A 13,290-nucleotide genomic window follows, 5' to 3' on the forward strand; every position below is an offset into this window, starting at 1 on the left:
TTTGTCTCCTATTTCAGAACAAAAGCAAGTTATAGACAGATGGCAAAATGGCAGCTGCCCATTACGCTGACTTTCACCTCAGACAGTCCCTGGCTTGCACGCAAAAGTTCTGGAACCAAACAGCAGCTGACCACAGGGCTGGGGAAAGAGGCCACTGCCATGTAAAAGCAGGGGAGAGGAAAAGGTAAGTGGAATCAAACAGATTGGACCTTAATGCTAATCAAACCCAATCCCATCATTTCATGGACTGAGGCTTAGAAAAAAAGAACTGCACCCAATATCCCATTCACCCAAAACGCTCTAGGTTAACATTGTGGTTAAAAGCTCAGACTCTGGAATCATACAAGCTGTGTGACCTTGGGCAAGTTACTTAACCTCTCTGTGACTATATTTCCTAATCTGTAAAATAAGAGCCATTATAATATCAGGTACAAGGGTTAAATGAGCTACTGCGTGCAAAGAGCTCAGAACAGTACTTAAAACAGTAAATGTTCAAGAAGCAGTAGCTATTATTGTTACTATTTCAAAACGGATCATCATCGCCCAGGCTAAATTCCATAAATGTTAAAATTCCTATATTAGAAATCCAAGGCGAAAACCAACTCACATTTCCATTTTAACTCAGTGAGAAGGCTCCTACCTTGTTGTAATGGCAGCTACCCTTCATTCACTTGAAGTCTTGAGTCAATGAGAGGGCTGCTAAGTCAGAACTTGTATATTTATTTATATGGTAGGTGCTGTGCTAGGACATTCCTTGCTGCGTCTCTGGTAGTGTCTAAAACGTGATTAATCTCAGATCCAGTGGGGAAGACAGATACCCATGAACAAGCCGTTGCACCATGGCAGGCACCACATAGAGGCACAGAGTGCAACAGGGAAAGAGGAGGGACATACCCTCTCCTCTCTGGAGGGATCTCAGAGAGCCTCACAGAAAACTGAGGAGGTCCTTAAAGATAGGCGGAGTCCCAACAGATTGAGAAGGGCATTCAAGGAAGCATAAACAAAATATACATAGGCCAAGTCAAGGAGCAGAGTAGAATGAGTCCTGACTTGGGGATTAGAAAATCTGCATTTCAGCTCTAGCTGTGTGACCTCAGAGAAGTTAGTAAATACACCGAGCCTCATTTTTCTCAGATGTAAAATGAGGATGGTATAGTGTACATATGGTGTTTGCGTGACACTCACGTACGAGTGCTTCGTAGCCTACAATGAATAATGCAAATATAAGGAGGATTACTCTAGGGTCAGCCTCACACTCATTAATCACAGTCTAGTATATCAACACTAGTTCCCAAAAGAACTGACTTTGAATCAAATTCTCTGAAAAGCCCCAACAGAGAAAGATGCTACAAATCATATTCAAATAAACCACTAAGTCAAAAGTAAAGATTTGGATATATCCTAAGTTGAGGAAGCATTTCCCAAAGGGGAGAGATGAGAGTAGATTCCTTCTAGATTTTTCCAGAGAAAAGGCAAAGGAAGATGGGCCCTTTCACTTAATGACAGAAATTCTAAAAAAAGGTTTGGATATATGCCAAATAAGGCTTTGAGAAGGATTAGCTGTGTGGATCCTGATCTATTATGCAAGGACCTTTGCCCTAAAAAGTTATCACTACTGTGACCACAGTTACAACATGGCTCAAAGAACCAGTAGAACCAAAGGCTATATTATCAGCCAACTCTACGGGGAATTTGACATCTGTCAGAGTGACTCCTATAAGAATGTAAAACCCACAAGGGGAAAAAAATGGCCTATGGTAAACTTGAAGGATCCAGATTTACCTGAAAGTGTAGTTCCCAGGGACGAGCTTACTTAGTTTTAATATGGCCGTATCTTCAGAAATCTTCTCTTCTCTCAGAGGTCCCTTAAGTTCTTCCCAATGGTACTGGACGATTTTATCATCATCCGTGCTTTCTTGAACATAAAGAAATATCAGTTACAGCATGAGAGCACTGGGTCTTAGCACTTATCCAGTTTACACAAACCAGGGCAACTACCCAGAGATTTGAGGCTAGGAAAACTTCATGAAATTACAGACTATCTCTCCAGAGTGTTTCTTCCCTCGGATTATTGGGTCATTCTGCCTCTCTATGAATATTCCACTGCGTAGTTTTCCAAGGACTCCAACACAGGCAACCTCTGGTTAAAACGTTACTGTATTAAGTATATGTATAAAAAAAGGAGAATCAAAAGGTCTTAAACACATGAAAAGATACTCAACCTCACTTAAAAAAGAAATGCAAATTTAAATTACACTTGAGATAGCATTTTTTTAACCTCTCAAATTGGTAAACACCAAAGTTTCACAACACATTATGTGGGTAAAAGTGTGGGGAAAGAGGCCCCCTCATAAGTCATAGTGGAAGCATAAATTGATACAACATCTATAAGGAGCAATTTGGGAAAATTTATCTGTGTCCCTGTAATTCCTCTTCTAAGAATTTAATCCTTCAGATATACTTGCACTTGTGTTGTGTATCTGTAGGACATTTAATATTTGTGTTAAATGTCATGCTTACAAGATTATTCACGATAACGTTATTTGTAATAGCAAGTCAAAAATAATCTAAATGGTCATCAATAGAGATTGAAAACAAGTACATATTCATACAATGAAATCATATATTCATGTCATGGAAGGCTATGTAATCATTAAAGGAAAAAAAGAATGAAGAAGTATTGCATGTATTAATTCAGAAAAATTCTCCAACATATAGAAACAAACACTGTACGTAACAGTGCGCGTAATGTGTGTCACAAGGACAGTATATGTATTTTCTCATATACGCATCAAATATCTCTGGAAAGATACATAAGATAATACCATTGGTTGTCTGGAGGAAAACTGGATAGTTGGGAGACCGGGAGGGTAGTGATTCTTTTCACTGTGTACCTTTACATATTATTCAACTTTGATCTAATCAAAAATATAAAATAAAATGGTACTAAGTGAACCCTTTCTGCCACTCTCACAAGTGTTTCTTCCTATTCTGCCTCTTCCTCTTGGCCTGCTACTCTTCTGTCCTCCTCTTCTGGCCAGAATCACCTACATGAAAGGTTTAACCCGCTGGAGGTCCCTCTGCTAAAGCGGCAGCTGCCTCTGCCACAAGCCCCTGTTGTGCCAAGACACTCAGAGGTGACAGGGCCTTAACGGGCCTCCAGAGAGACCAAGCCAATGCTGGAGGGCGACAGGCCCGAAACCTCTTGCACACACAGAGCCAAGGCCCAGAAATCCTCTCATGTCACCCATCAGGTGACACTACTCTGAAGGGTGACATGTTAACAATGGGCCCAGGCAGGGGTGTGTGCTCCATTCTGTGAGTCTCTCCAGGAGAAGGCTGACGAGAATCTTGCTAGGCAGTGATGGCTGAGTGAGAGCTCTTTGTCAAGACTCTCAGTTACTTATCTTGTCATGATAGGAAGGAGCTTTGTTTCCATAGCTAAGGATGGCAACTCCAGGCAAGCGAATTTGAAAACCAGCAAGTTTCAACTAAAATAATGCTAAATACATGAATAATCCTACTTTCTTACCATCTCAGGGCAGAACTATTACTGCAGACAGCCCACACGGGGATTTTAAACAGGGCCTGTCTGGTTTTTACTTCCTAATCAATTGCTTCAGATGGTTGGTCTTCCCCTAACACGGCCAAGAAGACTGGCCTAAACAGTATGACAGTAAGACATAGCTGGCCCCAAACCTTCTACCAGTACACAGTGAAGGCTCTTCTAAAACATCATGCCTAGACAAGTACTCACGGCTGCCATCAATGACTGTAGAAGTGGTTGGCAGAGAGATCTCCTGGAACTGTGGTGACACAATGGCAACAGGAGGCCGATTCTTACGGGGCTCTGCAAGAACATGACCCACAGTAAATTGGAAGAGGGTCTTTATAAATTATAGGAGAAGCAGGCCATATCTGGGTGGAGCATAAGTCAGTTTCTATTACATAACTGAGAGCTGAGCATCACCAAATGGGAAAGTCACAAGATCAGGCTGCCATTCTAACCTAAGACACCTGGGAGTGTTAAAGCCTCTTCTAAACCTGACGACTGCTAAGGCCATGCCCTGCGCATTCTTTCAATGCTCATGTCCTATCTACTACATCAGAAGTACTATAGCAGCAACTGCCTGCTTTCAAGCAAGCTGAGCAGAGGTGGACAACAAACAAGCTTTGTGAACTAGGAATTGCCCAATATGTAAATATATTACAAAAAAAGAATGAGAATTTAAAACCCCTAAAATCAAATCTCCATCTCCTTGGGAATCCTGCAGAGGGAGCAGTGGAGACACGGCCAGGGCTGGGTAACATACCTGGTTTCACTGTCACATTCACATAGCCTTCCCCGTGGGCATTTTGACCATCTACAATCACTTTGAATTCATACAGGCCTGGAGTGAGCTGCAGAAGTGAGAGAAGATCTTTTAGACAACCACAAACAGCAGCAATTATATTTAAAATAACATATATATCTGAATTTTCCAATGCTGTTTCTTGAATTCTCCTCTTCTTGCACCATTTCCAAAATGGAGAAAGTAAACTAGCTGAAGATATGAAACAATGAATTATAAACTAAAAAACCATAGGTTTTCATGTGAATCTCATTACTAGCTGACTCGGAACAACAGAAGGGATTTCAATATCTCTGTACTCCCATTTTCTTTTCAGAAGAACATTAAGGGTCCAACCATCCTACTTCACAGTTATGAAATTAAAACAATCATCTCTGCAAAGAAAAACATTTTGTAAAAACACCAAATAGCTCTCAAATATCTGAATATTTCCCCCTCCTGATTTCCACTAACTGTACGAACATAACGTAAAAAAAAATAACCCACAATCCCATTGTCCTAACACCCCAATTAATCACATTTTTCTTATTTCCTTCTAATCTTTTACCACATCCAAAAAAAGAGCTATAAACAGTACATCTGTTCAACAAACATGTATTGAGAATCAATTATATGTGGTCATTGTCCTAGGCTTGGGGTTTGGAGAGGAATTAGATAAGGTCCCTACCTTTGAGGAGCTCATATTTCAGTGGTATTCAGGGCCTAGCTAAAATCACGATATATCAAACTTTTTATTATTCTTTCTTCCATTCATTTAGCATGAACACTTTCCCTATTAGAACAGTCTCTTAGTCATTTTAATTTTTTTAAATTAATTAATTTATTAATTAATTTAGTTTTGGCTGCATTGGGTCTTCGTTGCTGCACACAGGCTTTCTGTAGTTGCGGCGAGCGGGGGACACTCTTCGTTGCGGTGAGCAGGCTTCTCATTGTAGTGGCTTCTCTTGTTGCGGAGCACGGACTCTAGGCACACGGGCTTCAGCAGTTGCGGCACACAGGCTCAGTAATTGTGGCTCACGGGCTCTAGAGCGCTGGCTCAGTAGTTGTGGTGCACGGGCTTAGCTGCTCTGTGGCATGTGGGATCTTCCCGGACCAGGGCTCGAACCCACGTCTCCTGCATTGGCAGGCAGATTCTTAACCACTGCGCTAACAGGGAAGTCCTTAAATAGTCATTTTAATGGATGCAGAAGAGTATATGAATAAATGTGCCATAATTCACATAAGCATTTCACATTGTTGGATATTTGGGTTGTTTCCAAAATTTTACTATTATAACTAATGCTGTGGTGAACATCTTTCAGCTAAAATGATTTTTTTCTTTCTTTTGAATTATCTCCTTTGGGTAAACGCTAACTGAATGCATGGAGCATTTCTGACCACTTCCTTCTTCTTGTAATGCTCTCCTTCCTTGGCTTTCACTTCTAGGCCTACTCCTCATTTTCTTCCATTTCCTCTTCCTTCCATACCTTTAATGACAGTGTTCCCCAGGATTCCAATTGCAATCCGTTTATTACTTCACGCTACACACTCTCTGGATGTTTTCATCTATTCATGGCTTCAGTTGTCAACTATTTGACGCTGGTGCACAAATTTATCTCTCCAGCCCAGACTTGCATCCTGATCTCTAGCCCCTTACCCGCAACTACTTATTGGTCCCTCCACTCAAATGTTTCACAGGTACCTCAAACTCACTCTGTCCCAACATGAATTAATTATCTGCACACCTCTTCCAAACCTGCTCCTCTTTCTATGTTCCTCATTTCAGGGAATATCACCACAAATATACCAACATCCAATGAGGTGTCTAAGCCAAAAGGCTAAAATTATCCTGGACTTCTCTTCCTCAACACCTCCACCCAATTAATTGATCACCAAGTTGACCTCCATAATATTTCTCAAATCCACCCACTTCTCTCCATTCACACTGTCATCACCTTAGTTTTTAACCATTCATCATAGCACAGTTGTTAAGAGCATGGGCTTAGAGATGGAAAGTTCCAGTTCAAATCTACCATTTAATAGCTTTGCACACTTTGGCCAAACCACTTTGTTTTTCTAATTTTTAGTTTCGTCATTTGTAAAACAACTATTAATATTTACATCTTGGGGTTGTTAGGAAGATTAAATGAAATAACTGCATAAAATAATTAGCACTGTTTCTGGCACATGGTAAGAGCTCAATAGGTGGTTTTTAAGTTTTATTTTATTTATTTAGTTTTTTTTCACTCAGACTATTATCATCTCACACCTACATTTTTCAATAGATTCCTCCCTGGTCTCCCTAGTTTGAGTCTTATCTCCTCCAATCTGCAGTCAGGGTGATCCTTCTAAACTGAAAATCTGAACATGTCATTCTCCTGCTTAAAACCTTTCAAAGGCACCATATTCCCTCTGGATAAGAGTCAAAGGCCTCACTCTGGCACACACAAGGCTCTGTGCAATCTGGCACCTGCATCTCTCCAACTTACTTGTGCCACTGTTCCTCTCATACCATGGGGTCCAGTCAGAATGAACCACATAAAATTCCCTTTTTCCCACATTTCTCTCTATTATTTGGCCCAGTAGGCATATTGCTTCCTCTGCTTGGGGTATTACAACTCCACCCTTTACCCAGTAAGCCAGTCACCTTTCATGACCCAACTAGGCCAACTCTAAGAAATTTTACTCTAACTCCCCAGGGCTTCAATACCCCATGCACTGACCTAGTGTACTCCTGTTATAACTACCTGCTTCTGGTCAGTAGCACCTACTAGACTGTATTTTCCTTAAATGTTAATATTATGATTAATTCACTAGTAAATCCCCAATACCTGCCACATAACTAGTATACAATGAACAGCTGTTGAAAGAAAGAGAGGAAAGAAAGGAAGCAAGGACGGACAGAAGGAAGGAAGGAAGGAAGGGAGGAAGGAAGAAAGAAAGAAAGAAAGAAAGAAGGAAGGAAGGAAAAAGAAATTGCTTGGCCAAAGAATATGAACATTTTTATGGCTCTTAATAACTACACTGAATCCTAAAAAAAGACTGAGCCAATTTACACAGTCATGTGGCCACAAATAACCTAGCTTATCTCCCAAATTCTGAAATCCTTATGTTACCCTTAAAAGCTGTTTAGTGTGTATTTTCAGCTATCACCACTATGCTTATACAATATTCTCACCATAAATGAAAATTTGAGAATCACACACTAACAAATACTGGATGTCAGCCAGCCAGACTTTTGGCGGATTTGCTTCTGAAAGACTGTTCTTAAGTTAAGTGTGGACAGAAAATTCTCTATTATACATGTTAGAAAATGGTCAACACCTCTACCCCATCCCTGCAAATGAGAGGAGGCAAATTCACCTTGGATAGTTTGAGGATCTGGGAATGTTTCCCTTCCATTTCTCCACTGTAGTCTTTAGGATGAGTAATCAGTTGCCAGTCGTAGGTGTAGGTTTCTCCTATAGAAGGGCAGTTACAAAAATCATGAAAACACACACCTACACACAAAGAGGGCAACCACATAGCCTGCGAATAACAAAATTTTTCTAAGTCTTGACAAGACCTTAGTTTTCAAGATTTCACCCCAAAGCCAAAGGGAAAACAAACATTCTGTTGAAAGAAAAGGTGGATTCTGCTGACTCAACTACAGTTAGGGCTTCTTCCACTCTCTCCCAGCAATGCTCATTCCTGCTCCATACCCATGCTGCTTTCAGCCAATCCTCCCCAAAATACCAGGTTGCTCATGGTATGGCATCCCAGTGAAAATACATGCCCTACCAACCACTATGGATGAACTCATTGGGAATAAAGACCATTTTCTTGCAAAACTTCTTTTGCAACAAAGAACAGCAATGACTTTTAAATAACATGGTTCAAAAATACCTTTTTAAAGAGTGCTGGGCTTCCCTGGTGGCGCAGTGGTTGAGAATCTGCCTGCCAATGCAGGGGACACGGGTTCAAGCCCTGGTCTGGGAAGATCCCACATGCCACGGAGCAACTGGGCCCGTGAGCCACAATTACTGAGCCTGCGCGTCTGGAGCCTGTGCTCCGCAACAAGAGAGGCCACGATGGTGAGAGGCCCGCGCACCGCGATGAAGAGTGGTCCCCGCTTGCCGCAACTAGAGAAAGCCCTCGCGCAGAAACGAAGACTCAACACAGCCATAAATAAATAAATAAATAAATAAATAAATAAATAAATAAATAAATAAAGAACGTGAATTTCTTTAAAAAAATAAATAAATAAATAAAGAGTGCTAACAATGCTCGTCTCACTGAGGTCATCACACCCTGGTGAGTTAAAAGAGCCACTTCATTCCTGCTGAGCTAAGTAACACACTGCGGAAGGTGGTAAGGGATGGCCCATTTAAAACAGTCCCCACTGAAATTAATTAAGATCAAATGAAGCATTAAATGGTCCTCATTTGTAGCTCAGACTGTATGACTGGGTAGGGTGAGGATAGAATCCTGTTATCTAAATGGAATCCCTACCCAGTTAAAGTGGTCTTAAATATTTTTTGGAACAAGATGCATTTATGGCTAGGAAAGGGTGGGATTTGGTAGGAAGGTTTCATTTAATTTACTACCCAAAAAGGGAAAAATAAAAGGCAAAAAAAAAGAAGTCTCAAATGCTTACAGAGAACTGGTCATCTTTTTCTTACTTCATGAGTTCAAAAGTTAAAGTTAACACACAGAACTTAATTCCAAACAGTCTTAAGACTAGATTTTACTTTATAAGCCTGAGATACAAGATCTATTACTCTTCCTTCCTCCAGAGAATACTAGCTTTGTTTTGGCCAGTTGTCAGCCCCAGGCAGCTCTCATAAATGTATACGTAGAAGTTAGGTTAGGTGAGGAGCAGGAAAGAAGAAGTAGAAGTAGGACTGGTGCTAAGAGATGACATTTCTTGAACTGTAGTTAGAAATTTTTTTTCCCACACAGAAAACAGACTCACACTAGCTTGGGAATTGACAATTTTATAACATCTAAGGCTAGCAACACAAATTTCAACAAATGACAATACTCTTAGAACAGAAAAGCTCAGGGGACGAATTATGCCTTACAGACAGGAATTTGCCCAAGGGTAGGAACAACTGAGTATAAGTCTGTTAGACAGAATGCTGGTTTTAATGATTTAGGGCAGTGGTTTTCAAATCATGCCTCTGAACCCTAGAGGGATCCTGAGAGGTGCTGCAGGAGCTGCCATAGGAGATGAGAGGGATGAAGAACAAGCAGAGCTGGTCCTGCCTCATCGTCCCCAACCTTTCAAAGTTTGAAACCATCCATCTCATGTATCTGATTAAGACTGAAGAAACTGGGGAGCGGAGAGTTGCAAGAATCTGTTTTTGAACTGATGTGTTTTGGAATACTGATATACAAGGTGATATCAACTCACAGAAATGTATATGCAGATAGGGGTTAGAAAAGAAAATACAGTAGAGCCAGGATATCTTTCACAAAAGAGTGGAAGCAACTGCAGCTCAAAGCAGTTCTTTCTTTACCTGCATCTTCAAAGGCCACCAAATCCATTCACCTTAACTTAGCCCCAGAGGAGGAAAGGAATATGTTTCTCTATAGGAAGGTGGAATGAACTGATAAGGAAAACTCAATGTGAGGGCAGAAATAAAGAACAGAGAGGGCATTTAGGTTCTGGAAAAGTACTTTTTGCATAAATACACTATTTGGTACTAGGCCCAGAAAGTAGGGATATTGTGTTGGAAACATGTGTACCTAAAATGGAAGGACCCCATCCTGAATACAGTAAGGCATTTTGCTTAACTAGCCTTACAATGAGCTACTTGACTAACCTTATAATGAGAGTTAACACAAAGCCAATGCAATCATTTTCCATCAACATATGCTTCACTTCATGTCACAGATAATCTTAAGAGAATATGTGTTTATAAGTCAAACTTTGTTATATTAACATGTACTTCAAAGGTTAAAGGGATGCGCATATTACAAAAGTTTTCTTAAGTAATAAATTAATCATCCCCTAATTTATATATTTTATAAATTTGAATATTGTATATTACATTGGGCTTGTCTTTTTTTTACGTGACAAATCTATTAGTAGTAGTCTTGAATAACTTCTCTACAAGTTCTGTATCTGCTACTTACTAGTTGTTTGGCCAAAATAAACAGGTTAACCTGAGTCTCAGTTTTAAATGGGCATGATAAAATCTACATTTAATGAGCATCAGCTATGTGCTAGGCACTGAGGTATATAGGTACGTTATATACCATTTCATTTTGCCCTTAAAGTAACCTTATGAAGTAGGGATTATTATCCTCATTTTACTGAGAAAGAAATGGAAACTTAGAGAAGTTAAATAATTTGCTTAAAATCATTCAGCTAGGGCTTCCCTGGTGGCGCAGTGGTTGGGGGTCTGCCTGCCAGTGCAGGGGACACGGGTTCGAGCCCTGGTCTGGGAAGATCCCACGTGCCGCGGAGCAACTGGGCCCGTGAGCCACAATTGCTGAGCCTGCGCGTCTGGAGCCTGTGCTCCGCAACAAGACAGGCCGCGATAGTGAGAGGCCCGCGCACCGCGATGAAGGGTGGCCCCCGCTTGCTGCAACTGGAGAAAGCCCTCGCTCAGAAACGAAGACCCAACACAGCCATAAATAAATAAATAATTAATTAAAAAAAAAAATCATTCAGCTAATGACTTGGCTGAGCTCAGATTTGAACCCAGCCTTGACATCAAAGCCCATGATCTCAAACATTATATTGCCTCTCATATCACATAAATATTTGTGCATGTTCAAGCTATATCTTATTCTCATAAGACTTTTACAGAGAGTAAATGTATGTAGATTCCATTATGAATTAAAACATTACACAAATATAAGTGGATGTTTTACCTGCATCTGGCTCTTGGAGAACATATGCATTTAACTGAACTTCATTCTTAGGCAAGGTAATCTGGACACTGTTTCCAGCAGATACCACCAGTTCCTTTATAACTGGAAACGAAGAAAATACACAAGAGATAAGAAATTAGATCCAGACTATCTCAATTCTCTCCTTCCTTTTGTGGCCAAATTTCTTCTATAAACAATATTCAGCTACTGCCTTCATTTCCTCATTATTTACCCACTCTCTAATCCCCTGAAATGTGACTGTGCCCCCACTTTTCCACCGAAAAGGATCCTTAGAGGTCATCAACAAACTGCTCCTTAGCAAATCTAATAGCTGTTTCTCAACCCTCATCCTTCACCTCTGTGGTATCTAATACTGCTGACTGCCTCCATCTTAAAACTCGTGGTTGGGCTTCCCTGGTGGCGCAGTGGTTGAGAGTCTGCCTGCCAATGCAGGGGACACGGGTTCGAGCCCTGGTCTGGGAAGATCCCACATGCCGCGGAGCAACTAGGCCCGTGAGCCACAATTACTGAGCCTGCGCGTCTGGAGCCTGTGCTCCGCAACAAGAGAGGCCGCGATAGTGAGAGGCCCGCGCACTGCGATGAAGAGTGGTCCCCGCTTGCCACAACTAGAGAAGGCCCTCGCACAGAAACGAAGACCCAACACAGCCATAAATAAATAAAATAAAAATTAAAAAAAAAAAAAAAAAAGGACTGGCGAACTTATAAGAAGAGGAATCTCTGTCCTCTGTCTCCCTCCTTAAAACAAAACAAAACAAAACAAAAAACTCGTGGTTATCATGACACCATATTATTCCACTTTCTTCCTTTCTCTCTGGGTTTTTCTCCACTGTATTTTAACTATGATCTTTCCCTAAGCCCTCTTTATATAGTACTTTCCACAAAATTCAATAAACAGAGTTCAACTCTGTTTCAAGGATCATCTTTACGCTGATACATAACTTTCTAGTAAAATACATATATAAAGTTCCTAGAGGAAAAGGCAAGTGTTGGCCGCAAGGCCAGCCTTAATTTTCTTTCCATTTCAATTGATACAGCCATAGACTTAGATAATTCCAAGAATCTTAACTGGTCTTCCCTCTGCTAGCTCTCCCCATTCTAATCTATTCTGTCTCCCTAAAACACCCATCACCATGAATTTTTCTAAAATACTCACCCACCATGATACTCTCCTACTTAAGACCCCCACTCCCACACCATGTTTCAGTCCAAATTCCCAACCTGGCATCAGAGATCCATCATCATCTGATCACATCATCTCACCCTTCCACCCGATTCTGCCTCTAGTTATACTCATTTTCCCTCTTGTGCTCCACAGAAGTCTACTCTTGGGGACTTTGCTAAAGCTTTTTTCTTCAGTTGGGGTGTGTGCTTACTTTATTATAAATACAGTACTTTGTTTCTAGCTTAAAAGCCAGGCTTCTCTCCAAAAAATCTTCCCAGACCATTTCAGTTCGAACTGATCTACTTCCTGAACTACTCTAGCATTTTTGGAACATCCATATCAGCTAATAGCTAGATACTATATTTCTGCTTTTCACCAGCTATTCCATACATGTCAAAGTTTCTCAACTATGGCACGACCAATTCTTTGGACCAATTCTCTGGACCACGACATTTTGGACCAATTCTTTGTGTGTGTTGGGGTTGGGATGGGGGGAGATTGTCCTGTGCACTGTAAGATGTTTAGTAGTATCCCTAGTCTCTACCCACTAGATGTCAGTAGCACCCCTCCTCCACAGTTGTAACAACGAAAAATGTTTACAGGAAGTTGAGAACCACCGATTATATAAATCTTATTTCTCTAACAATAATTGTTCACTAGGTATGAGACCTAGGAACTAGAGAGCTTAAAGCAAACAACTGGCTGGTTCACCCATATTTCAAGACTGGAAGGTGAAAAGGGTTTCCTAGACAAATATGAAATTTGAGATTTATCTGTCTGCTTGGGAACACTGCACTTGGGGAGAAATGAAACCATCCATTATGGAAGCTTCAGCATTTAGACACTCCAGGAGGTGGAATAAGAATTTCTGCAGTAACTTTCAAAAAAAAGAAAAAAGAAAGAAACCACTAT

General features: G+C 40.7%; 1 protein-coding gene across 4 annotated transcripts in view; it reads right to left on the reverse strand.

Moving 5' to 3' along the window:
- The window catches only part of KIAA0319L (KIAA0319 like), a 110,393-nt gene that overhangs the window by 27,237 nt on the left and 69,866 nt on the right, over window positions 1-13,290 (reverse strand). For all 4 annotated transcript variants that reach the window (XM_068539489.1, XM_068539488.1, XM_068539490.1 and 1 more), the window contains exons 5-9: window positions 11,196-11,297; window positions 7,695-7,792; window positions 4,314-4,401; window positions 3,758-3,850; window positions 1,783-1,915 (exon numbers count right to left, since the gene is read on the reverse strand). In XM_068539489.1, coding sequence (XP_068395590.1) covers window positions 1,783-1,915; window positions 3,758-3,850; window positions 4,314-4,401; window positions 7,695-7,792; window positions 11,196-11,297 — 514 coding nt within the window. The remainder of the gene's footprint in view (window positions 1-1,782; window positions 1,916-3,757; window positions 3,851-4,313; window positions 4,402-7,694; window positions 7,793-11,195; window positions 11,298-13,290) is intronic.

This window comes from Eschrichtius robustus, chromosome 3 (genome assembly GCF_028021215.1).
Source record: "Eschrichtius robustus isolate mEscRob2 chromosome 3, mEscRob2.pri, whole genome shotgun sequence".
In the NCBI taxonomy this organism is placed as follows: domain Eukaryota; kingdom Metazoa; phylum Chordata; class Mammalia; order Artiodactyla; family Eschrichtiidae; genus Eschrichtius; species Eschrichtius robustus.